We start from the raw sequence: 25353 nt of genomic DNA, 5'->3' as shown, positions 1-25353 counted from the left end.
CATAAATGGGTGCTGAAATTTGTCAAAGGCTTTTTCTGCATCAATTGAGATTATCATATGGTTTTTATCTTTCAATTTGTTAATATGGTGTACCACATTGATTGATTTGTGTATATTGAAGAATCCTTGCATTCTTGGAATAAACCGAACTTGATTATGGTGTATGAACTTTTTGATGTATTGCTGAATTCTGTCTGCTAAAATTTTATTGAGGATTTGTTTTCTGTTTTTAAATTTAAATTTATTTATTTTAATTGGAGGCTAATTACCTTACAATATTGTATTGGTTTTGCCATACACCAACATGAATCTGCCACGGGTGTACATGCGTTCCCCATCCTAAACCCGCTTCCCACCTTCCTCCCCATACCATCCCTCTGGGTTGCACTGCTGGGCATACACACCAAGGAAACCAGAATTGAAAGAGATATGTGTACCCCAATGTTCATCGCAGCACTGTTTATAATAGCCAGGACATGGAAACAACCTAGATGTCCATCAGCAGATGAATGGATAAGAAAGCTGTGGTACATATACACAATGGCGTATTACTCAGCCATTAAAAAGAATACATTTGAATCAGTTCTAATGAGGTGGATGAAACTGGAGCCTATTATACAGAGTGAAGTAAGCTAGAAAGAAAAACACCAATACAGTATACTAATGCATATATATGGAATTTAGAAAGATGGTAATGATAACCCTGTATGTGAGGATTTTTGCATCTATATTCATCAGTAATATTGGCCTGTAGTTTTCTTTTTTTGCGTTGTCTTTGTCTGGTGTTGGTATCAGGGTGATGATGGCCTCATAGAATGAGTTTGGAAGTGTTCTTTCCTCTGAAATTTTTTGAAAAAGTTTTAGGATAGGCATTAACTCTTCTCTAAAAGTTTGATAGAATTCTCCTGTGAAGCCATCTGGTCCTGGGCTTTTGTTTTTTGACCACAGCTTCAATGTCAGAGCTTGTAATTGGGTTGTTCATAATTTCTATTTCTTCCTGGTTCAGTCTTGGAAGATTGAAGTTTTCTAAGAATCTGTCCATTTTTTTCCAGGTTATCCAATTTATTGCCGTATAGTTTTTCATAATAGTCTCTTACAATCCTTTGTATTTCTGCATTGTCTATTGTAATCTCTTCTTTTTCATTTCTAATTTCATTGATTTGATTCTTCTATCTTTTTTTCTTGATGAATCTGGCTAAAGTTTTGTCAATTTGTTTATCTTCTCAAAGAATCAGCTTTTAGTTTTATTAATCTTTTCTATTGTTTCTTTCTTTTCTTTTTCATTTATTTCTGCCCGGATTCTTATGATTTCTTTCCTCCTACTAATTTTTTTTTTTGTTCTTCTTTTTCCAGTTGTTTTATGTGTAAGTTAGGTTGTCTATTCGATGTTTTTCTTGTTTCTTGAGGTAGGATTGTGTTGCTATAAACTTTCCTCTTAGAACTGCTTTTGCTGCATCCCATAGGTTTTGAGTTGTTGTTTTTTCATTGTCATTCATTTCTAGAAAATTTTTTACTTCCCTTTTGATTTCTTCAGTAACCTGTTGTTTATTTAGAAACAGGTTTTTTTAATCTCCATGTGTTTGTGTTTCTTACAGTTTTTTCTTGTAATTGGTATCTAGCCTCATAGTGTTGTGGTTGGACAAGATGCTTGATATGATCTCAATTTTCTTAAATTTATTAGGTTTGATTTATGACCCAAGATGTGGTCTATCCTGGAGAATGTTCCCTGCACACTTAAGAAGGTATATTCTTCTGCATTTGGATGGAATGTCCTGAAGATATCAATGAGATCTAGCTCATCTAATGTATCATTTAAGATTTGTGTTTCCTTATTAATTTTCTGTTTTGATGATCTGTCCATTGGTGTGAGTGGGGTGTTAAAGTCTCCTACTATTATTGTGTTACTGTCTCCGTTTAGTCTGTTAGTGTTTGTCTTATGTATTGGGTTTTCCTATGTTGGGTGCATATATATTTACAACTGTTATGTCTTCCTCTTGGATTGATCCCTTGATCATTATGTAGTGTCCTTTCATTTTTGTTTCTCATTATTTCTTTTTTTAAAAATTATTTTATTTTATTATTATTTTTATTTATTTATTTTATTTTTTAACTTTACAATATTGTATTGGTTTTGCCATATATTTTATTTTTTAACTTTACAATCATGTAGTGTCCTTTCTTATCTCTTGTAATATTCTTTATTTTAACATCTATTTTGTCTGATATGAGGATTACTACTCCAGCTTTCTTTTGCTTCCCATTTGCATGGAATATATTTTTCCAGCCTCTCACGTTCAGTCTACATGTGTCTTTAGGTCTGAAGTGGGTTTCTTGTAGACAGCATATATGGATCTTGTTTTTGTATCCATTCATCCAGTCTGTGTCTTTTTATTGGAGCATTTAATACATTTACATTTAAAGTAATTATTTATATATATGTTCCTATTGCCATTTTCTTAATTGTTTGGGGTTGATTTTGTAGATCTTTTTCTTCTCTTGTATTTCTTGACTATTAAGTCCCTTTAACATTTGTTGTAAAGCTGGTTTGGTGGTAGTGAATTCTCTTAAATTTTGCCTGTCTGAAAACTTTTGCTTGTCTGAAATACCATCAATTTTGAATGAGATCTTTGCTGGGTACAGTCAAAACATAAAAACAAGTCAAAACAGAAGGATAATAAATGTTTTTCTTGAGTCACTGCTGTCAGAGTCCTTTCCCTTGCTGGGAATCACAGTCCACCTCCCCTCCCCAGGATGCCCTTCAACACTGTTCTGATCTCTGTACCAGCTCTGGGGGCAGCTTAGATTCTAATCTGGTCCTACTCCTGTGTGTTCTCTCCTCCAATGTCCACAGCTATCAGAATTAGTGCATTTTCTTTTGTGGGAGCTCTCAGTGACCTTTTATATATTCTACACACACAGAGTCTTCCTAGTTAATTGTGTGGATTTAGTTTGCTGCTTGTATAGCTGGTGGGAAAGTTTTGGGTCTTCTTCCTTAGCCAGCTTGCCCCTGGATTTTGATTGTGGTTTTATTTCTACCTCTACAGGTGGGTCCTCCACTGGGGTTTGCTCCCAAGGCTGCCCTGGAGGCCTTGGGTTTGCCCCTGTGAGGTTCAGGTGTGGAGCTGGTGCAGCTGCTTGGACTGCAGGAGTTCTGACAGCACGGTACTCAGAGGAGTTGCCAGCTAGGGTGGCAGGAAATATAGTTCTCTAGAAGGGTATGGCCACTAGTCTTGGCCAATAGCTTCAGTATTCTTGCCTGAAGAACCCCTTCTCTGACAGGGAAACCTGGCAGGTCACAGTCTACAGGGTCACAGAGTCTGGACATGACTGAAGTGACCCTGTGCGCATAGATGCAAGACTTTTTTTTTTTTTTTTGCTGTGACAGCTCTGCCCCAGTGAGTGTTGAATGTGAAGGTGTTGCAGCTTCTTGGCTTGTGGGGACCCCGGCAGTGCCAAGTGTGCAGGGACATGGACTGCCTCTGATGCAGAAGTTATGGCCCTGTCAGAGTCTTTTTTTGACCCTCTTTTAGCTGGTGATCAGATCACCTCTTTGGCCAATCTTTCTCCATAGCTCCGCATGTTCAGACACTTAAAGCGCTCCCTTGCCTCGGGTCCTTCTCTGTTGTTTGGTGCATCAGGCACATAGAGAGGCCCCCTGGGTGGGGTCCTGCTCTGTAGATCAGTGTGTCATGCACTTAAAGGGGCACCCTGGGTGGGGTCCTAATCTGTAGTTCAGTGCATCAGGCATTTGATGAGCCATTCTCTCTGTTGTTCAGCTAGTGATGCTGGCGTGTGGGGAGACAGAGGCTATGGTGATGGCTCCACCCCCTACATGACTGAGCAGTATTGCCTTGCTTCCATGGCTGCCTGGCTTTCCTCCACAGGCATTTCCCACCACAGTCTTCTCCCTCACATCCCCTCGATCTGTCTCTCCATAGTCAACAGCAGCCCTCGCCCTAGGATTGTTCCACAACCCCTAAACTCCAGTCCCAGCCACTGTGCCTTCCAGGGTCCTGGGTCCCTGTCCAGGGTATGTAGGGCTGAGGCAGGGACCGTCTGATTCTCATTCCATTTAGGCTGCCACAGATCAGCTGTTTCCCTGTCAGCCTTAAATATTTCTCCTCTGACTCAGATAATTGCCCTGATGTGGAGATTGAACCCCTGCTTCAGTTCCCCCACCTTCTGAGGGCAGGTCCAGTTCTACTGAACACTCCTGTTTTTCCCCCTAGTTCCTTCGTCATACTGAGTTTTGCATGGTTCTATATATTCTTTTCCACTGGTCAGGTACTCCTGTCTGGTCTCAGCTGGTGTTCTGCATGCACTTCTGTGTCTGAAGGGGTATTCCTGATGTATCCATGGAGAGAGATATACTACACGTTCACCTACTCCTCCGCCATTTTGTTCCCCTACATTAGTTTTAATGTAAGACTCTAGACATAATTCAACATTAAAAAAACTAAGATCATGGCATCCAGTCCCATCATTTCATGGCAAATAGATAGGGAAACAATAGAAACAGTGACAGACTTTATTTTCTTGGGCTCCAAAATCACAGAGGGCAGTGACTGCAGCCACAAGCTTAAAAGACACTTGCTCCTTGGAAGAAAAGCTATGACAAACCTAGACAGTTTTTTAAAAAGTAGAGACATTACTTTGCTGACAAAGATCCATCTAGTCAAAGCTATGATTTTTCTAGTAGTCATGTATGGATGTGAGAGTTGGACCATAAAGAAGTCTGAGCACCAAAGAATTGATGTGTTTGAACTGTGGTGTTGGAGAAGACTCTTGAGAGTCCCTTGGACTGCAAGGAGATCAAACCAGTCAATATGATTTTAACAGAAATCAACCCTGAATATTCATTTGATTGACTGATGCTGAAGCTGAGGCTCCAATACTTTGACCACCTCATGCAAAGAGCTGATTCACTGGAAAAGACCCTGATGCAGGGAAAGATTGAAGGCAAGAGGAGAAAGATATGGCAGAGGATGAAATGGTTGGTTGATATCACCGACTCAATTCACATGAGCAAACTCTGGGATATGGTGAAGGACATGGAAGCTTGGTGTGCTGCATTCCATGGGGCTGCAAAGAGTTGGACACGACTGAGCAACAGAACAACAAGAACTAGGCATAATGTCTCTCTTGGACACAAATTGAGCTAACTCTACATTCTTTTAAACCTCTTCCTAGAGTCCTAGATCTGAATGCTCTGACTAATCTGTAGGATGTTACCCAAATAGGGCCTGGGTCCTGGGCCTTTACCAAGTCACATAGAAAGATGAAGGGAAAGAGCAGTCTGTTAAACTATTCCCACATTCTTCCATGGCATTCTGACATGGTGTTGTGAATATCCAGAGTTTAAACCTAACAGTAAGGGATAAAGGTAAGGTTTTGTAAAAACACCTAAAGGGCCCTGGAGGTGAGCACCCTCTCTGATTGCACTAAAGCTAAGCCTTGGCTCCTTACCCAGCTTTGTGCCAAAATGACATCCCCTGGGGATGTGGATTTAGGGCTGTCCTGTTTTATTAAAGATGACATTCCTTGTCTTCCCCTCAGTGACTTTCCCTCCTTTTTTTGGGTTAAACTATATCTTTCAGTGGAGAAGGCGATGGCATCCCACTCCAGTACTCTTGCCTGGAAAATCCCATGGACGGCAGAGCCTGGCAGGCTGTAGTCCGTGGGGTCGCTAAGATTTGGACATGATTGAGTGACTTCCCTTTCACTTTTCACTTGCATGCATTGGAGAAGGAAATGGCAACCCACTCCAGTGTTCTTGCCTGGAGAATCCCAGGGATGGAGGAGCCTGGTGGGCTTCCGTCTATGGGGTTGCACAGAGTCGGACATGACTGAAGTGACTTAGCAGCAGCAGCAGCATATCTTTCAGAAAAGGTATCTAATTAATATCTTTTTGTGGATAACCAAGAGTGGTTGTAATTCATTTTATAGTAGTTCAGAGATAAGGGTATATTTATTTACATGGAGTGAGCTTTGCTAAGCTTCCTTGGTGGCTCAGATGGTAAAGAATCTGCCTGCAATGCAGGAGACCCAGGTTCAATCCCTGCATCAGGGAAGATTCCCTGGAGAAGAGAATGGCTACCCACTCCATTATTCTTGCCTGGAGAATTCCATGAACAGTGGAACCTAGAAGGGGTCAGGTTCCTCTGACCCTACAGTACATGGGGTCATAAAGAGTTGGACATGACTGAGCAACTAACATTTTTCACTACTTATATGTAGCCACAAATGAAAACATAGTTCCAGGGAGTGTATTTAGCAGAGATTAACATATAAATTCTCATTATCAATAATGACAGCACAGCTATACATTTGAATCACATGATGGGCACAGTTATTTGGTATTAATAGGTTCATTACTGGAATAGGGAGAATGATTATCAAATTAAAATAAAATTTGAAGTTAATTTAAAATATTCACAGAGAGATTTAATACTTAATGTGTAATTCAGAGTAATAATTGAAAAACAGTACTAAGCTGGAGAAAGTGCTGAAGGGCTGGAAACAAGATGGTGGAGGGGGAGGACTTGTGCATAGCTCCTCTCACAAAAACACCATAATTGCAACTAACTGATGAAAAATCACTAGCAAAACGGACTGGAATGTACCAAAAAAGATATTCTACATCCAAAGACAAAGAAGAAGCCACAGTGAAACAGTAGGAGGGGTGCAATCATGATAAAATCAAAGCCTATACCCACTGGGTGGGCAATCCACAAACCAGAAAACAATTGTATTGCAGAGGTGTTCCCATGGGAGTGAGAGTTCTGAGCTCCATGTCAGGCTTCACAGCCTGGGATCCTGGCATCAGGGCAAGGATCTCCCAGAGCATTTGGCTTTGAAAGCCAGTAAGACTTGATGACAGGAACCCCACAGGACTGGAAGAAATAGAAACTCCTTTCTTGGAGGACACACACAAGATTTTGTGTGCACTGGGACCCAGGGAAAAGCCGTGACTAAATAGAAGCCTGGGCCAGAACTACCTCCTTGTCTTGGAGGGTCTCCTGGGGGAGGCAGGGGGAAGCTGTGATTCACTGTGGGAACAAAGACACTGGTGGTAGAGGTACCATGGAGCGCTCATTGGCCTGAGCTCTCCTGGAGGTCACCACTTTGTCAACAAGACCTGGCACCACCCAACATCCTGTAGGCTCTACTGCTAGGCCACTTCAAGCCAGACAACCAGTAACACAGGAATATAGCCATACCCATCATCAGACAAGCTACCTAAAATCTTCCTAAGGCTACATACAGCCACCTCTAAACATTCTACTTCTATCTATAAAACAGAAACAGACTCACAGACATAGAGATCAGATTTGTGGTTGTCAAAGGGGTGGGGAAGGAGAGGGATAGGCTGGGAATTAGAGGTTGGTAGAGGCAAATTATTATATCTAGAATGGATAAACAAGGTCCTACTGTATAGCACAGAGAACTATAGCCAATCTCCTGGCATAAGCCATAATGGAAAAGATATTTTTAAAAAGAATATATATATATATATATATATATATAACTGAGTCACTTTGTTGTACAGCAGAGATTGGCACAGCATTGTAAGTCAACAGTATTTCAAAGTAAAAATAAAAAAGTAAACATACCCTTGACATGGCCCTACTCACCAGAGGGACAAGACCCAGCTCCATCTGTCAGTGGGAAGGCATCAGTCCCTTCCACCAGGAAGTCTGTACAAGCCTTTCAAGTCAGGCTTACTCACCAAGAAGGGAGGCACCAAAAGCAAGAGGAGCTGTAACCCTGCAGCCTTTGGAATAGAAAATGCAATCACAGAAAGTTACACAAAATGAGATAGCAAAGGAGTATATTTTAGGTGAACAAGAAAAAAAAAAAAACCCAGAAGAATAACTAAGTGAAGTAGAGATAAGCAATCTACCCCCTGAAGTATTCAGAATAATGATAGTAAAGATGATCCAGAATCTTGGAAAAAGAATGGAGGTATGGATTGAGAAGATACAAGAAATGTTTAACAAGGAGCTAGGAGATATAAAGAATAAACAAAGAGAGATGAACAATGCAATAACTGAAGTGAAAAATACACTATAAGGAATCCTTAGCAGAATAAGTGAAACAGAAGAACAGATACATGAGCTAGAAGACAGAATGGTTGAAATACTGCCACAGACTAGAATAAAGAAAAAAGAATGAAAACAAATGAGAACAGTTTAAGAGACCTCTGGGGCAATATTAAATGTTGCATTGCAGCGGGCCCCAGAAGAGGAAGAGAGAGAGAGAAAGGGCCTGAGGAAATATTTGAAAAGATATTGATAATAGCTGGAAATGTCCCTAACATGGGAAAGGAGATAGTCACCCAAGATCAGGCACTCAGAGAATCCCAGGCAGGATAAACCCAAGGAGGAACATGCTAAGGTGCATATTACTCAAACTGACAAAAATTAAAGACAAAGAGAAAATACTAAAAGCAACAAGGGAAAAGCAACAAATAACATACAAAGGAATCCCCATAAGGTAATCAAGTGATTTTTCAGCAGAAACTTTTGAGGCCAGAAGGAAGAGGCATGTTATATTAATATTTTAAGTGATGAAAGTGAAAAGCCTACAATCAAGAATATGCAGCAAGGCTCTCTTTCAGATTTGACAGAGAAATTAAAAACTTTATAGACAAGCAAATGCTAAGAGAATTTAAAAGCACCAAATCAGCTTTACAACAAATGTGAAAGAAGTATCTAAGAAGAAAAAGAAAAGATACAACTAGAAACAAGAAAATTATGAATGGAAAAGTTCACCAGTAAAGGCAAACAAACAGCAAAGTAGGAAATCATCCACACACAAATATATCAAAACCAGCCACTGTGAGAAGAGACTACAAATGCAGGATATAGGAAATGCATTTGAAATGAAAAGACCAGCAACTTAAAATAATCTTGAATATATATAGACTGTGATATCAAAACCTCATAACTACAAACCAAATATACACAATAGATATACGACAAAAAAGAAAAAAGAATCCAAAAACAACACTACAGTTAGTCATTAGGTCATAAGAGAAAAGAGCAAAAGAGGAAGGGAAGAAAAAAGACTTATAAAAACAAATCCAAAACAATTAAAATGACAATAAAATATATGTTGATAATTGCTTCATTATAAATAGATTAAATGCTTCAACCAGAAGACATCCTCCTATAGAATGGATGCAAAATAAGATCCATATATAGACCCATATATATGCTGTCTATAAGAGGCCCACTTCAGATCTAAGGAGGCATAAAAAAATGAAAGTGAGGGGATGGAAAATGTATACCATGTAAATTGAAATAAAAAGAAACCTCAAGTAAATATTCATATCAGACAAAATAAAGACCTGTTACCAGAGACAAAAAAGACACTACATAATAATCAAAGGAACAATCCAAGAAAATAGTGTAACAGTTGTAAATATGTATACACCTAGCATAGGAGCTAGGAGCATCCTAGCATAGGAGTATATAAGGCAAATTTTGTTGTTCAGTCGCTAAGTCGTGTTTGACTCTTTGCAACACCATGGACTGCAGCACGTCAGGCTTCCCTGTCCTTCATTATCTCCTGGAGTTTCCTGTGCATTGAGTTGGTAATGCTATCTAACCATCTTATCCTCTGTCATCCCTTCACTCTTTCCCAGCATCAGGGTCTTTTCCAATGAGTTGGCTCTTCACATCAACTTCAGCAATAGTCCTTCCAATGAGTAATCCAGAGTCGGAGTATTGCTGAAGTTGATTGGCACTTCAACTGAAGCTTCAACTTCAGCAAAAGTCCTTCCAATGAATATTCAGGGTTGATTTTCTTTAGAATTGACTGGTTTTAATCTCCTTTCAGTCCAAGGGACTCTCAATAGTCTTCTCCAGCACCACAGTTGGAAAGCATCAACTCTTTGGTTCTCAGCCTTATTTATAGTTCGACTCTCACATCTCTACATGACTACTGGAAAAACCATGGCTTTGACTACATGGATCTATGTTAGCAAAATGATATCTTGCTTTTTAATATGCTGCCTTGCTTGGCTTATCATAATGTTCCTTCCAAGGAGCAAGCATTTTTTAATTTCAAGGCTGTAGTCACTGTCCACAGTGATTTTGGAGCCCAAGGAAATAAAATCTATCATTGTTTCCACTTTTGCCCCATCTATTTGTCATGGGACAGGCCAGGATCTTAGTTTTTTTAATGTTGAGTTTCAAGCCAGCTTTTTCATTTTCCTTCACCCTCATCAAGAGGCTCTTTAGTTCCTTTTCACTTTCTGCCTTTAGAATGGTATCATATGTATATCTGAGGTTGTTGATAGTTCCCCTGGCAGTCTTGATTCCAGCTTGTGATTCAACCAGCCTGGCGTTTTGTGTGATGTACTTTGTGTAGAAGTTAAATAAGCAGGGTGACAATATACAGCCCTGATGTCCTCCTTTCCCAATTTGGAACCAGTCCGTCGTTCCATGTCCGGTACTAACTGTTGCTTCTTGACCCACATACAGGTTTCTCAGAAGACAGGTAAGGTGGTCTGGTATTCTCATCTTTTAAAGAATTTTCAGTTTGTTGTGATCCTCATAGTCAAGGTTTTAGCATAGTCAATGAAGCAGAAGTAAATTTTTTATGGAACTCCCTTGCTTTCTCCATGATCCAACAAATGTTGGCCATTTGATCTCTGGTTCCTCAGCCTCTTTGAAATGCAGCTTATACATCTGGAAGTTCACAGTTGATGTACTGTTGAAATATAGCTGGAAGGATTTTGAGCATAACCTAGCTAGCATGTGAAATGGGTATAATTATACAGTAGTTTGAAAATTCTTTGACATTCCCTTCTTTGGGATTGGAATGAAAACTGACCTTTTCCATTCTTTTTTTGGCCACCACAGAGTTTTCCAAATTCGCTGATATATTGCGTGCAGCACTTTAATAGCATCATCTTTTAGGATTTTAAATAGCTCAGCCAGAATTCCATCACCTCCACTGGCTTTGTTTGTAGTAATGTTTCCTAAGGCCCACTTGACTTCACACTCCAACATGTCTGGCTCTAGGTGAGTGACCACATCTTTGTGGCTATCCAAGTCATTAAGACCTTTTTTGTATAAGGCAAATACATAAAAGGAGAAGCCATAAAGGCAAAGCCATAAAAGGAGAAATTGACAGTAACACAAAAATAGTGGGGAGTTTTAACACCCCGTTTTTATCAATGGACAGATCATCCAGATAGAAAATCAGTAAGGAAACAGTTTTTATATGACTCACTAGACCAGTTGGACTTAATCGATATTTTTAGAGCATTCCATCCAAAAGCAGCAGAATATACATTCTTATCAAGTGCACATGGAACATTCTCCAGGATAGATCACATTTGGGCCACAAATCAATCCTTGGCAAATTTAAGAAAATTGAAATCATAGCAAGCATCTTTTCCAAATTCAAGCTATGAGATTATAAATCAACTACAAGAAAAAACTGAAAAAATCATGAGCACATGGGGGCTAAACAATATGCTACTAAACAACCAATGGATCACTGAAGATATCAAAGAGAGGAGGAAAAAAAAATGCCTAGAGACATGAAAATGAAAACACAATGATCCAAAATCTGTGGGACACAGCAAAGGCAGTTCAAAGAGGGAAGTTTATAGCAATACAACCTTACCTCAGGAAACAAGAAAAATCTGTTAAATCACCTAAAAACAACATAACCTGTCTCTTATATCTAAAGCAATTAGAGAAAGAACAAACAAAATCCAATGTTAGTAGCAGGAGAGAAATCATAAAGACCAAAGCAGAAGTAAATGAAATATAGACAAAGAAAATAATAGAAAAGATCAATGAAACTAAAAGCTGGTTCTTTGAAAAGATAAACAAAATTGATAAACCTTTAGCCAGACTCATTAAGAGAAGTTGGGATAGGGCTCAAATCAACAAAATCGGAAATGAAGAAAGAGAAGTTATAAATGACACCACAGAAATACAAACGATAAGAGACTACTACGAGTAACTGTATGCCAATAAAATGAAAAAAGAAATGGATAAATTCTTAGGTATAATTTTCCAAGACTGAATGTGGAAGAAATAAAAAAATATGAATAGACCAATCATAAGTATTGGGATTGAAGCTATGATTTAAAAAATCCCAACTAATAAAAGTCCAGGACCAGATGACTTCACAGGCAAATTCTACCAAACACGTAAAGACTTAATACCTATTCTTCTGAAACTCTTCCAAAAAATTGCAGAAGGAACACTGGAACTCATTCTGTGAGGCCACTATCACTCTGATACCAAAACTAGACAAAGATACCACAAAAAAGAAATTATAGGCCAATATCACTGATGAACATAGATCAAAAATCCTCAACAGAATACTAGCAAACAGAATCTAACAATACATTTAAAGAACCACACACGATCATCAAGTAGGATTTATCTCAGGAATTCAAGGATTTCTCAATATCTGCAAATCGATCAGTGTGGTTTAACTGATTTAACATTAACCATTGAAGAATAAAAGTCATACAACCATCTTAATAGGCGCAGAAAAAGCTTTTGATAAATTTCAACACCCATTTATGACAAAAACTCTCAAGAAAATGGGCATATAGAGAGAACATACCTCAATATAACAAAGGCCGTATATGACTACCCCACAGCAAACATCATTCTCAAATGAGAAAAGCTGAAAGCATTTCCTCTAAGATCAGGAACAAGACAAGGATATCCACTGTTTTCAATTTTATTCAACATAGTTTGGGAAGTCCTAACCATGGCAATCAGAGGTTAAAAGGAAATAAAAGGAATCCAAATTGTAAAAGAAGATGTAAAACTGTCATTATTTGCAGATGACATGATACTGCACATACAAAATCCTTAAGATGCTAGCAGAATACTAGAGCTCATCAATGAATTTGTGAAGTTGTGGTATACAAAATAAATACACCCAAGTCTGTTGCATTTCTTATACACTAACAATGAAAAATCAGGAAGAGAAATCAAGGAAACAGTCTCACTTGCCATCACATGAAAATGAATAAAATATCTAGGAATAAACCTTTCTGAGGAGGCAGAAGACATGTGCTTTGAAAACTATAAGATACAGATAAAAGAAATTGAAGATGACACTAACAGATGGAAAGATAGCCCATATTCCTGGATTGGAAGATTCAATATTGTCAAAATGACTATTCTACCCAAAGCAATCTACAGATTCAATGAAATCCCTATCAAATTTGCTGTAGTATTTTTCACAGAACTAGACCAAAAAAATTTTAAGTTTGTATAGAAACACAAAAATCCCCAAATAGTCAAAGCAATCCTGAGAAAGAAAAATGGAGCTGGCAGAATCAGATTTCCTGACTTCTGATTATGCTAAAAAGTTATAGTAATCAAGACAGTATGGTACTGGCACAAAAACAGAAATATAGATAAATAAAACAAGATAAAGAGTCAAGAAATAAACCCACACACCTATGGTCAATTAACCTACAACAAAGAAGGCAAGACTGCCATGGAGAAAAGACAGTCTCTTTAGTAAGTGGTGCTTGGAAAATTGAACAGCTAAATGTGAAAAATGAAATTAGAACTTTGTTGAACACTATATACAACAATAAACCTAAAATGTATTAAAGATTTTGAATGCTTTAATTGAATGCTATAAAACTCTTAAAGGAAAATATAGGCAGAACACTCTCTGACATAAATTGCAGCAGTATCTTTTTTGATTTGTTTCCTAGAGTAATGGAAATAAAAGCAAAAGTAAAGAAATGAGACCTAATTAAACTTAAAAGTTTTTTTTTTTTTTTCACAGCAAAGGAAACCATAAGCATAATGAAAAGACAATGAAAAGACACTGAATGGTAGAAAATGTTTGTAAATGATACAATCAACAAGAGGAGAATGGGGTGGCAGGGAATGAGATGATTAGAGAGCATCACTAACTCAGTGGACTTGAGTTTGAGTGAACTCCAGGAGATAGTGAAGGACAAGGAAACCTGGCGTGCTGCAGTTCATGGGGTCACAAAGAATCGGACATGACTTAGTGACTAAGCAACATCAAGTGATTAATAAAAAATTTACAGGTAGCTCATGCTGATCAATATCAAAAAAAGCAAACAATCCAGTCAAAAAATGGACAGAAGACCTAAACAACATTTCTCCGAAGAAGACATTACAGATGACTAATAGGGACTGAAAAGATGCTCGTTAATTATTAGAGAAACTCAAAACTGCCATGAGATATCACCTTACACAGTTTAGAATAGCCATCATCGAAAAGCCTACAAACGGTAAATTTTAGAGAGGGTATAGGAAAAAGACTACTCACGGACATCACCAGATGGTCAATGCCAAAATCAGATTGATTATATTTTTTGCAGCCAAAGATGGAGAAGTTCTATGCAGTCAGCAAAGTCAAGACCAGGAATTGACTGTGGCATGAAGTCCTTATTGCAAAATTCAGACTTAAACTGAAGAAAGTAGGGAAAAACACTACACCATTCAGATACAACCTAAATCAAATCTCTTATGATTATGTAGTGGAAATGACAAATAGATTCAAGGGATTAGATCTGATAGACAGAGTGCCTGAAGAACTATGGGTGGAATTCGTGCAAAAGGCAAAATGGAAAAAGGCAAAATGGTTGTCTGAGGAGGCCTTACAAATAGCTGAGAGAACAAAAGTGAAAGGCAAAGGAGAAAAGGAAAGATATACTCATTTGAATGCAGAGTTCCAAAGAATAGAAAGAGAGATAAGAAAGCCTTCCTCAGTGGTCAGTGCAAAGAAATAGAGGAAAACAATAGAATGGGAAAGACTAGAGATCACTTCAAGAAAATTAGTAATACCAAGGGAACATTTCATGCAAAGATGGGTAGAAATGGACAGAATAAAGGACAGAAATGGCATGAACCTAACAGAAGCAGAAGATATTAAGAAGAGGTGGCAAGAATACACAGAACTATCAAAAAAGATCTTCATGATCACACATGACAGTGTGATCACTTTCCTAGAATGTGATCCTGGAATGTGAAGTCAAGTGGGCCTTAGGAAGCATCACTATGAACAAAGCTAGTGGAGGTGATGGAATTCCAGTTGAGCTATTTGAGATCCTAAAAGATTATGCTTTTAAAGTGCTGCACTCAATATGCCAGCAAATTTGGAAAACTCAGCAGTGGCCACAGGACTGGAAAAGTTTAGTTTTCATTGCAATCCCTAAGAAGGGCAATGCAAAAAAATGTTCAAACTACCACACAATTGCACTCATCTCATAGGCTAGCAAAGCAGTGCTCAAAATTCTCCAAGCCAGACTTCAACCATACATAAACTGTGAACTTCCAGATGTTTAAGCTGGATTTAGAAAGGGCAGAGAAATCTGAGGTCAAATTTCCAATTTCCACTGGATCATAGAAAAAGCAAGAGCATTCAAAAAAAAAAAAAAAAAATCTACTTCTGCTTTAGTGATTACACCAAAGCCTTTGACTGTGTGGATCACAACAAACTGCAGAAAATTCTGAAAGAGTTGGGAGTACCAGACCACCTGGCCTGCCTCCTGAGAAATCTGTATGCAGGTCAAGAAGCAACAGTTAGAACTGGACATGGAACAATGGACTGGTTCCAAATTGGGAAAGAGGTATGTCAAGGCTGTATATTGTTACCCTGCTTATTTAACTTATATGCAGAGTGCATCATGAGAAATGCTGGGCTGGAAGAAGCACAAGCTGGAATCAAGATTGCCAGGAGAAATATCAATAACCTCAGATATGCAGATGACAGCACCCTTATGGCAGAAAGCGAAGAAGGACTAAAGAGCCTCTTGATGAAAGTGAAAGAGGAGAGTGAAAAAGTTGGCTTAAAACTCAACATTCAGAAAACTAAGATCATGGCATTCTTAGCAATGGTCCCATTGCTTCATGGCAAATAGATGGGGAAAGAATGGAAACAGTGTCAGACTATTTTTTTGGGCTCTGAAATCACTGCAGTTGGTGAGTGCAGCCATGAAATTAAAAGACGTTTGCTCCTTGAAAGAAAAGCTATGACCAGCCTAGACAGCATATTGAAAAGCATATTCCTTTGCTGACAAAGATCCGTCTAGTCAAATCTATGGTTTTTCCAGTAGTCATGTATGGATGTGAGAGCTGGACTACAAAGAAAGCTAAGCACCAAAGAATTGATGAGAAAACAATCATTTGTTTTCCTAAAAGCAAAAATCCTCTTCAGATTTCTTCCTTAGTGAAAACAGGTACTAATGTAGGTCTTTTGTAAAAGCAAAGTGGCATAAAGTGAAATTTCAAAAAGTGGGGAACACATGTATTGTGTTCCAAAGGGACCCATAATTATTCAGGATATAAGTACTTTGGCCTTCATGAGCTCCTCCCTTCAAAAAATATTAATTACATTTCATGACTGAATTCATACACAAGAAATACATTAATATATTTTAAGCTATCTTCTTTCCTATTTTGTTCCTGATTTTAAAACAAATGAAATGATTTTCATTTAAAAAGTGTTTTGGACCTCTTTAAAAAAAGATATTTGGGGCATGCATTCTAAAGACACAACATCCACGGTGATATCCTCAGAAACGCAGTGAATTCTAATGGCCATTGAAAGCATGCCATGAGTCCCAGCTCTTCATAGATTTCCCTGCTATCTGTATATGATCAGCCTCACATAATTCCATCTGTCATTCAGATGCTATTTTCAAGGGCAACCACTGGATGTGCAGATAAACTGCAAGAGATTAAGAACTTCAGATCATTGTACACTGGCAAGCCTAAATTTTGACACAACTTACTCATGGTTGTAAGTTGTGATAATGGTTTCTAAGTTGTGTTTTATCTTTAGCAATGTTATAAATGGTTTCAGGTCAAATATAAAGTAAGTTTTAATAAACAATAATTTGTTGTTCAGTGTCTGACTCTTTGAGACTCCATGAACTATAGCATGCCAGGCTTCCCTGTCCTTCACCATCTCCTGGAGTTTGCTCAAACTAATGTCCATTGAGGCAGTGATGCTACCCAACCATCTCATCCTCTGTTGCCCTCTTCTCCTCTTGCCCTCAATATTTCCCAGCAACAATAATTAATATTTAATTCACTCCTTCCAACACAGGCCTTTAGAAGATGACCTTCCTGACTGCTGCCTTGGGAATGGTTTCTCAAGTTTGTCACTAGTGTCCCTGGGACCTACTTTCTTTACACCCCATTCACCCCACTGGTCCTGCCTGGGAGTCTCCCCCAATGTTCTGCCATTGTGCCTCTGACCCTGTTTTGTGGATCAGTGGTCCAGGAGTTCCTGCCAGTGAGAAACTGGTTCTCATAGCCCAGTTCATGGGGACAACAACCTCATCTGTCCTGCAAGGGTCTCAGAGGGTGTCACATGTATTTGCTGAATGTTTAAGCACAGTGAAAACAAAAGGAAAAAACTGACCAATATTGTTGCTGACTTATTCCCTTACAAATCAACCTAGTGGAGATTTCATCCAACAACAAAAATATCCTCAGCAGCTGACTGTGGAAAAGAGCCCAGAGACAGGCAAAGGAATTGCGAGGGGAAGGAGAGGGCTCCTGCCTGGGACCCTTGAGGCTGGTTGGGACAGCTTGGGGTTCTTCAGCCCTGATGGCCACTAGGTGACCTGTGGAGGACTGTGCTTTCCAGGCATGGCGATGCTCTTTCGTATCGATAGCAGTGACTTAAATGAAGTGTTTAAGAAAGTGCAGTTTACCTTCAAATAGATGAATATTGCCTCATAGTCTTTTTTTTTCTTTTAAATTGAAGTATAGTTCATTTACAACATTGTGTAAGTTCCAGGTGTATAGCAACATGGTTCAGTTATATATACATATATATTGCTTCAGGTTCTTTTGCCTTATAAGTTATTATAAAATACCAAGCATAGTTCCTGGTGTTATAACAATAAGTTCTTGTTGGTTATCTATTTTATATATAGCAATGATAGCTTTATGTTTTGTCTTCCTCAGTCCTGTTTCACCGGATCCCAGGGGACATGTCAGTATAGTGGTGAAGTAGAACCAGCTAAGGTTGGGATAAGATGTGATGACCTGTTTTTGTTTCCTTCTAAGGTTGCTTGTCATTCAGGTAATAATTGGTTTTTTATTATGAAAGAAACAAATCTTGAATGTTTGCAAAACTGCAGTGAAGAGTACCTATTCTGTGGGCTTTGTGTAGGTTCCCCAGCCCTTGATCTCAGACTTTCCTGGGCCCTGCCATGAGGTTGTGCCTGTGCTGCCTGTGGTTTCACATCTCTTTTCCTGTTTCCAGGGTCTGGACTTCGCTGGGTTTACAGCACACATGTTTGCTGGGATTTGCTTCGTTCTCTTGTTCTCCTTTCCACTCCTCAGACTCCTTTACTGGAACAAAAAGCTCTATAACAAGGAACCCAGTGAGATTGTTGGTGAGTAGAAGCACCTCCTCATACAGCTTCAGAGTTTACTAACACAATATTATTTTTTTCTGGGGGAGGTTGCCACAAAAAGACAGGACGTTAATGCCATGCAGAATACCAGGGAAGTATCCATGATTGGGATGCTGCACACTAGGATGTCCCTGTCTGCCTCCTTGTAGGCACTTTCAGGGGCTTTAAATCCATGAACTGTGCCTCTTTAGTTTTCTATAGAATGAAATGTGGTTACATGTAGGAAGCAATGTCCACTGGATACAGTTTGCATGTCATGATAGCATCGAACCACCTGTATTTAATACAAATAGCAGAGCATATTGATTGTAGTCTATATTTTTGAACCACTCTGTTGCTTCATGTCTGGTTCTAACTGTTGCATTTTGTGCTGCATATGGGCTTCTCATGAGGCAGGTAAGGTGGTCTGGTATTCTCATCTCTTTAAGAATATTTCACAGTTGTTGTGATCCACCCAGTCAAAGGCCTTATTGTAGTCAATGAAGCAGAAGTAAATGTTATTTTGAAATTTTTCTAAATCCAGCTTGTACATCTGGAAGTTCTCGGTTCAGGTACTGCTGAAGCCTAGCTTGAAGGATTTTGAGCATAATCTTGCTAGCATGTGAAATAAATGCAATCAATTCCCATTTCTGTATCAATGGCTGGGAATCTAAGTGTGTTCTCACCAGCCTTCCTGCTCATTAGATGGTGACTTTATGTGGTAGATCTGCCTTTCTTTCCTGGGTGACTTTTGTGTTCAGAATTTAACTGTTTTTGTTCTAACTAGGAAAATGTCATATACATCTTCTCAAGTCATCTATATAAAACCAGCTTGTTCCTAGTAGAATTGAATCACCCACTTCTACCAGATAAATGGAACGATAAGCAGAAATTTCTATTCTAGACAATATTTATTGATTGCACAAAAATTGGAGTGCCCTTGTAGATATAAAAGTGGTACTTATTCAAGCAATCAACAGGGATTTCCGGGCAGCCTCTTGGCCTAGCCCTTAGTGAAGGCTGTATAGGTGTAAGACAAGTGGGCAGCTTGTGTAGACATAGGAATGGGCCTCACCAAAGAAGCCCAAAACTGTGGCGGGTGGTTCCAGGATGGGGGCTGGAGGGAAGGAAGGGGACATAGGCACAGATGCTGGGGGCCAAATGGAATAGTCTTTTTGGCTGCTTCCTGGGCCATGGAAGATTTCTGCCATGTAACATAGTTTACTTCCTTTAGGAAGAATGTGTTTTCTTAATAACAGTGATAATTACTCACCCTGGTGGTTTGCAGAGCAGAGTATGTGATTTTCTTGAGAAAAAAACCATATTCATATTCATGGCTTCCCAGGTGGTGCCAGTGGTAAAGAATCCACCTGCCAATACAGGAGACTCAAGTGACATGGGTTCAATTCCTGGGTCAGGAAGATTCTCTGGCTTAGGAAATGGCAACCCATTCCAGTATTCTTGCCTGGAAAATTCCATGGACAGAGGAGCCTGGTGGACTACAGTCCATAGATTTGCAAAGAGTCGGACACGACTGAGCGACTGAGCATGTATGCATATTCATGTTAACATGGCATTCTTCCTATGTGTGTCTGTGTCCACATTTCCCCATTTGTGAGGACACCAGTCATCTTGGATTTGGGGCCATCCTAATGACTTCACCTTAACTAATTATATCTGCAGTGACCCTATTTCCAAAAAAGATCACATTCTGAGGTACTAGAGGTTAGGACTTCAACACATGAATTTCAGGGGGACACAATTCAAACCATAGCAATCAGTAAGAGGTATTCAAAATGTTTTATCATCAACAAGTATATGTAAAGTGGGGTAACTTAATATGTAGCTTTAGTTTTCTAATGGAAAGGGTCATACCAATGGAGAGCTAGGGAAACTAATCAATCACAATGGCTAATCTGTCTTTAGAAGCTTGTGTGGGCACAGTTGCACCTCCTTCCTCTCCAACATCCTTCCACCTTGCTGGTGATCAGAATTACTCAAAAATAATTGTTATATATACAGATTATCAGGCCCACCCCAGGAAATCTGTGCTATGAATAAACTCTTCTGGAAAGTCTTATCTTGAGATTAACTTGGACATACTGATTTAGAAACATAGAAAAAAAATCTGTGTATTGATTCCTTTACTCATCATGGATAAGGAGCTGAGGGAAGCTTCGAGGGAAGTGGGATATAATGGTTGGAATATGGATAATGCTGGAACCCTATGGTAAGGGCAACACAGGCTGTACATCAGCACACAGTGAACTGCGCAGATCCAGAGCAATCGCTCTGAGCCTCCATTGGGTATAGGGATCTCTGATTTTGAATTGCTTGGTATAACTACAGATTCAGCAGGTCTGTGATTAGTCCAAAACATGTCAGAATATCTTGGCTATGCTACAGCTTGAATATTCTTTGGCATGGCCTTTCTTTGGGACTGGAATGAAAACTGACCTTTTCCAGTCCTGTGGTCACTGCTGAGTTTTCCAAATTTGCTGGCTTATTGAGTGCAGCACTTTAACAACATTATCTTTTAGGATTTGAAATAGCTCAACTGGAATTCCATCACCTCCATTAGCTTGGTTCATAGTGATGCTTCCTAAGGCCCACTTGACTTCGCATTCCAAGATGTCTGGCTCTAGTTGAGTGATCACACCATTGTGGTTATCTGGGTCATGAAGCTCTTTTTTGTATAGTTCTTCTGTGTATTCTCTCCACCTTTTAATATTGTCTGCCTCTGTTAGTTTCTGTCCTTTATTGTGCTCTTCTTTGCATGAAATGTTCCCGTGGTATCTCTAATTTTCTTGAAGAGGTCTCTAGTCTTTCCCATTCTATTGTTTTCCTCTTCTTCTTTGCATTGATCACTGAGGAAGGCTTTCTTATCTTTCCTTGCTATTCTTTGGAACTCTGCATTCAAATGAGTATATCTTTCCTTTTCTCCTTTGTCTTTCACTTCTCTTCTTTTCTCAGCTATTTGTAAGGCCTCCTCAGACAACCATTTTGCCTTTTTGTATTTCTTTTTCTTGGGCATGGTCTTGATAACTGCCTCCTGTACAATGTCCTGAACCTCCATCCATAGTTCTTCAGGCACTCTATCAGATCTAATCCCTTGAATCTATTTGTCACTTCCACTATATAATCATAAGGGATTTGATTTAGGACATACCTGAATGGAGAAGACTCTTGAGAGTCCCTTGGACTGCAAGGAGATCCAACCAGTCCATTCTGAAGGAGATCAGCCCTGGGATTTCTTTGGAAGGAATGATGCTAAAGCTGAAACTCCAGTACTTTGGCCACCTGATGTGAAGAGTTGACTCATTGGAAAAGATTCTGATGCTGGGAGGGATTGGGGGCAGGAGGAGAAGGGGACGACAGAGGATGAGATGGCTGGATGGCATCACTGACTTGATGGATATGAGTCTGAGTGAACTCCAGGAGTTGGTAATGGACAGGGAGGCGTGGCGTGCTGCAATTCATGGGGTCACAAAGAATCGGACACGACTGAGCGACTGAACTGAACTGAACTGAATGGTCTAGTGGTTTTCCCTACTTTATTCAATTTAAGTCTGAATTTTGCAATAAGGAGCTCATGATCTGAACCACAGTCAGCTCCTGGTCTTGTTTTGCTGATTGTATAGACTAGCAAAGTAATGCTCAAAACTCTCCTGCATAGACTAGAAAAGTAAGGCTCAAAATTCTCCAAGCAAGACATCAACAGTACGTGAACCACAAACTTCCAGATTTCAAGGTGGATTTAGAAAAGGCAGAGGAACCAGAGATCAAATTGCCAGCATCTGTTGGATCATCGAAAAAGCAAGAGAGTTCCAGAAAAACATCTACTTTTGCTTTAGTGATTACACCATTTGTTGTGTGGATCACAACAAACAGTGGAAAATTCTTCAAGAGATGGGAATACCACCAGACCACTTTACCTGCCTCCTGAGAAATATGTATGCAGCTCAAGAAGCAACAGTTAGAACTGGACATGGAACAATGGACTGGCTCCAAATTGATAAAGAAGTATGTAAAGTCTGTATATTGTCACTCTGCTTATTTACTTTATATGCAGAGTGCATCATGTGAAATGCTGGGCTGGATGAAGCACAAGCTGGGATCAAAATTGCCAGGAAAAATATCAATGACCTCAGATATATAGATGACACCACCCTTATGGCATAAAGTGAAGAACTAATTAGCCTCTTGATGAAAGTGAAAGAGGAGAGTGAAAAAGTTGGCTTAAAATTCAACATTCAAAAAATTAAGATCATGGCATTTATTCCCATCGCTTTATGACAAATAGATGGGGAAAGAATGGAAACAGTGAGAGACTTTATTTTCTTGGGCTCCAAAATCACTGCGGGTGGTGACTGCAGCCATGAAATTAAAAGACATTCGCTCCTTGGAAGAAAAGCTATGACCAACCTAGACGGCATTTTAAAAAGCAGAGATACTACTTAGCTGACAAAGATCCATCTAGTCAAATCCATAGTTTTTCTGGTAGTCACATATGGATATGAGAGTTAGATTATAAAGACAGCTGAGCACCAAAGAATTGGTGCTTTTGAACTGTGGTGTTGGAGAAGACTCTTGAGGGTCCCTTGGACTGCAAGGAGATCCAACCAGTCCATCCTAAAGGAAATCATTCCTGAATATTCATTGGAAGGACTCATGCTGAAGCTTGAAGCTCCAAGCCATCTGATGCAATAACTGACTCATTGGAAAAGACCCTGATGCTGGGAAAGACTGAAGGCAGGAGGAGAAGGGCATGACAGAGGATGAAATGGTTGGATGCCATCACTGACTCAATGGGCATGAGTTTGAGCAAGCTCTGGGAGTTGGTGATGGACAGTGAAGCCTGGCTGTGCTGCAGTCCAAGGGGTCTGGGTCACAAAGAGTTGGACACGTTTGAGCTACTGAACTGAAGTGAATTAATACTACAAGAAAAGGTAGCCCTGAAATCTTAGTAACTCTACTGATGGCCTAATGTCTGGTGTGGGATTACAGTGCCTTGCTGATCAGTGGTTCTTAGCGCTGTGAACTGCTTGTCATCATAGAGACCAAAGAGAGAACCATATGTTCCACTCTGCCACTGAATGACTCCTCCTGACTGTCCTGACTGTCACTAGGCTCCACCAGTTGCAGGGGCTGGGTTGAGTCAGCCTGCCAAGTGATCAACATGGGAGAGAATTTGACTTATTTGTTGAAAAGCACAAATAATCACCAGAGTATGCCCCTCTGGTAATCAAATATCAACTCATGATGCTTTCTGATATTGTATATAGAATTTTTTATATTTGTGTACATTAGGGATATTTGTGTGTAATATCCTCTCTTAAAATGTATACTTTTTGCTGTCCTCAAAATGACAGCAAATGAGGAATATATAAGTATACCCTCCTCTTTAGCTTTTGGGAAGAGATGGTATAAAATTGCTATTACATTTTACCTTAAACGTTTGCCAGGATATTTTAGAGTTGAACCTCCTTCCCTCCATTCTTACACCCCTATCTCCCTTGATTTCTTCTTCCCTCTCTCCCTCTCTCCTTCCCTTCTAGTTTTTAACTACAAATACCGATTCTTTAACAGATATAGGCTAGCTATTAATGTTATCTGTTTCTTCATGAGGGCTCACTGGTGGTTTCCACCTTTAAAGGAATTTGTCCCTGTTCAAACTCAGTTGTTGAAAGAATTATTCTAAAATTGTTTATAATAGTTTTTCATTATCCTTTAATAGCTATAGAACTTTTAAAATTGAAGTATAGCTGATTTGCAATATTGTGTATAGTTTCAGTTAACAGGAAAGTGATTCAGTTACATATGGAAATATATATATATATATATATATACTCAGATTATTTTCCATTAGTTTATTATAAGATATGGAGTGTAGTTCCCTGTATTAAACAGATACAGTTCCTTATCTCTTTTATGCATAGTAGTGTGTATCTGTTAATCCCATACTCCTAATTTATGTCTCCCCCTCCTCTTCTCTTTTGATGACCATAAGTTTATTTTCTATGTCTGAATCTGTTTGATTTGCATATAGATTTATTTGTATTATTTTTAGTTTCCACAAATAATATTTCAGTTCAGTTTAGTTCAGTTCAGTCACTCAGTTGTGTCTGACTCTTTGCGACCCCATGAATTGCAGCACGCCAGGCTTCCCTGTCTATCACCAACTCCTGGAGTTCACTCAAACTCACATCCATGGAGTCGGTGATGCCATCCAGCCATCTCATCCTCTGTCGTCCCCTTCTCCTCCTGTCCCCAATCCCTCCCAGCATCAGAGTCTTTTCCAATGAGTCAACTCTTCGCATGAGGTGGCCAAAGTACTGGAGTTTCAGCTTCAGCATCATTCCTTCCAAAGAACACCCAGGACTGATCTCCTTCAGAATGGACTGGTTGGATCTCCTTGCAGTACAAGGGACTCTCAAGATTTCACAAATATTCTATAATATTTTTTCTTTATCTTTCTTCACTTAGTACAATATTCTCTATGTCCATGTTGCTGCAAATGGCAATATTTCATTCTCTTTTATGGCTGAGTAATATACCATTATAAATATATATACACCACATCTTCTTACCAATTATCTGTTGATACACACTTGGATTGTTTCCAGGCCTTGGTTATGCATATATCTTTTAGAATTAGAGTTTTCATCTCTTCTAGATATATGTCCAAGAATGGGATTGCTGGATCACATTGTTGTTTAGTTGCTCAGTTGTGTCCAACTTTTTGGGACCCCATGGACTGTAGCATGCCAGGCTTACATGTCCTTCACCATCTCCTGGAGCTTGCTCAAACTCATGTCCATTGAGTCGGTGATGCCTTCCAATCATCTCATCCTCTGTCATTCCCTTCTCCTCCTCCCTTCAGACTTTTCCAGCATAAGGGTCTTTCCTAATGAATCAGATCTTCACATCAGGTGGCCAAAGTATTGGAGCTTCAG

General features: G+C 39.2%; 1 protein-coding gene across 3 annotated transcripts in view; it reads left to right on the top strand.

Moving 5' to 3' along the window:
• The window catches only part of OCA2 (OCA2 melanosomal transmembrane protein), a 285968-nt gene that overhangs the window by 101666 nt on the left and 158949 nt on the right, over positions 1-25353 (top strand). For all 3 annotated transcript variants that reach the window (XM_027554353.1, XM_027554352.1, XM_027554354.1), the window contains one exon: positions 18265-18397. In XM_027554353.1, the coding sequence (XP_027410154.1) occupies positions 18265-18397 (133 nt within the window). The remainder of the gene's footprint in view (positions 1-18264; positions 18398-25353) is intronic.

The sequence above is a fragment of the Bos indicus x Bos taurus genome, chromosome 2, assembly GCF_003369695.1.
Source record: "Bos indicus x Bos taurus breed Angus x Brahman F1 hybrid chromosome 2, Bos_hybrid_MaternalHap_v2.0, whole genome shotgun sequence".
Taxonomy (NCBI): domain Eukaryota; kingdom Metazoa; phylum Chordata; class Mammalia; order Artiodactyla; family Bovidae; genus Bos; species Bos indicus x Bos taurus.
Note: the sequence above shows the minus strand (reverse complement) of the source record. Positions and strands in the feature narration are given on the sequence as shown.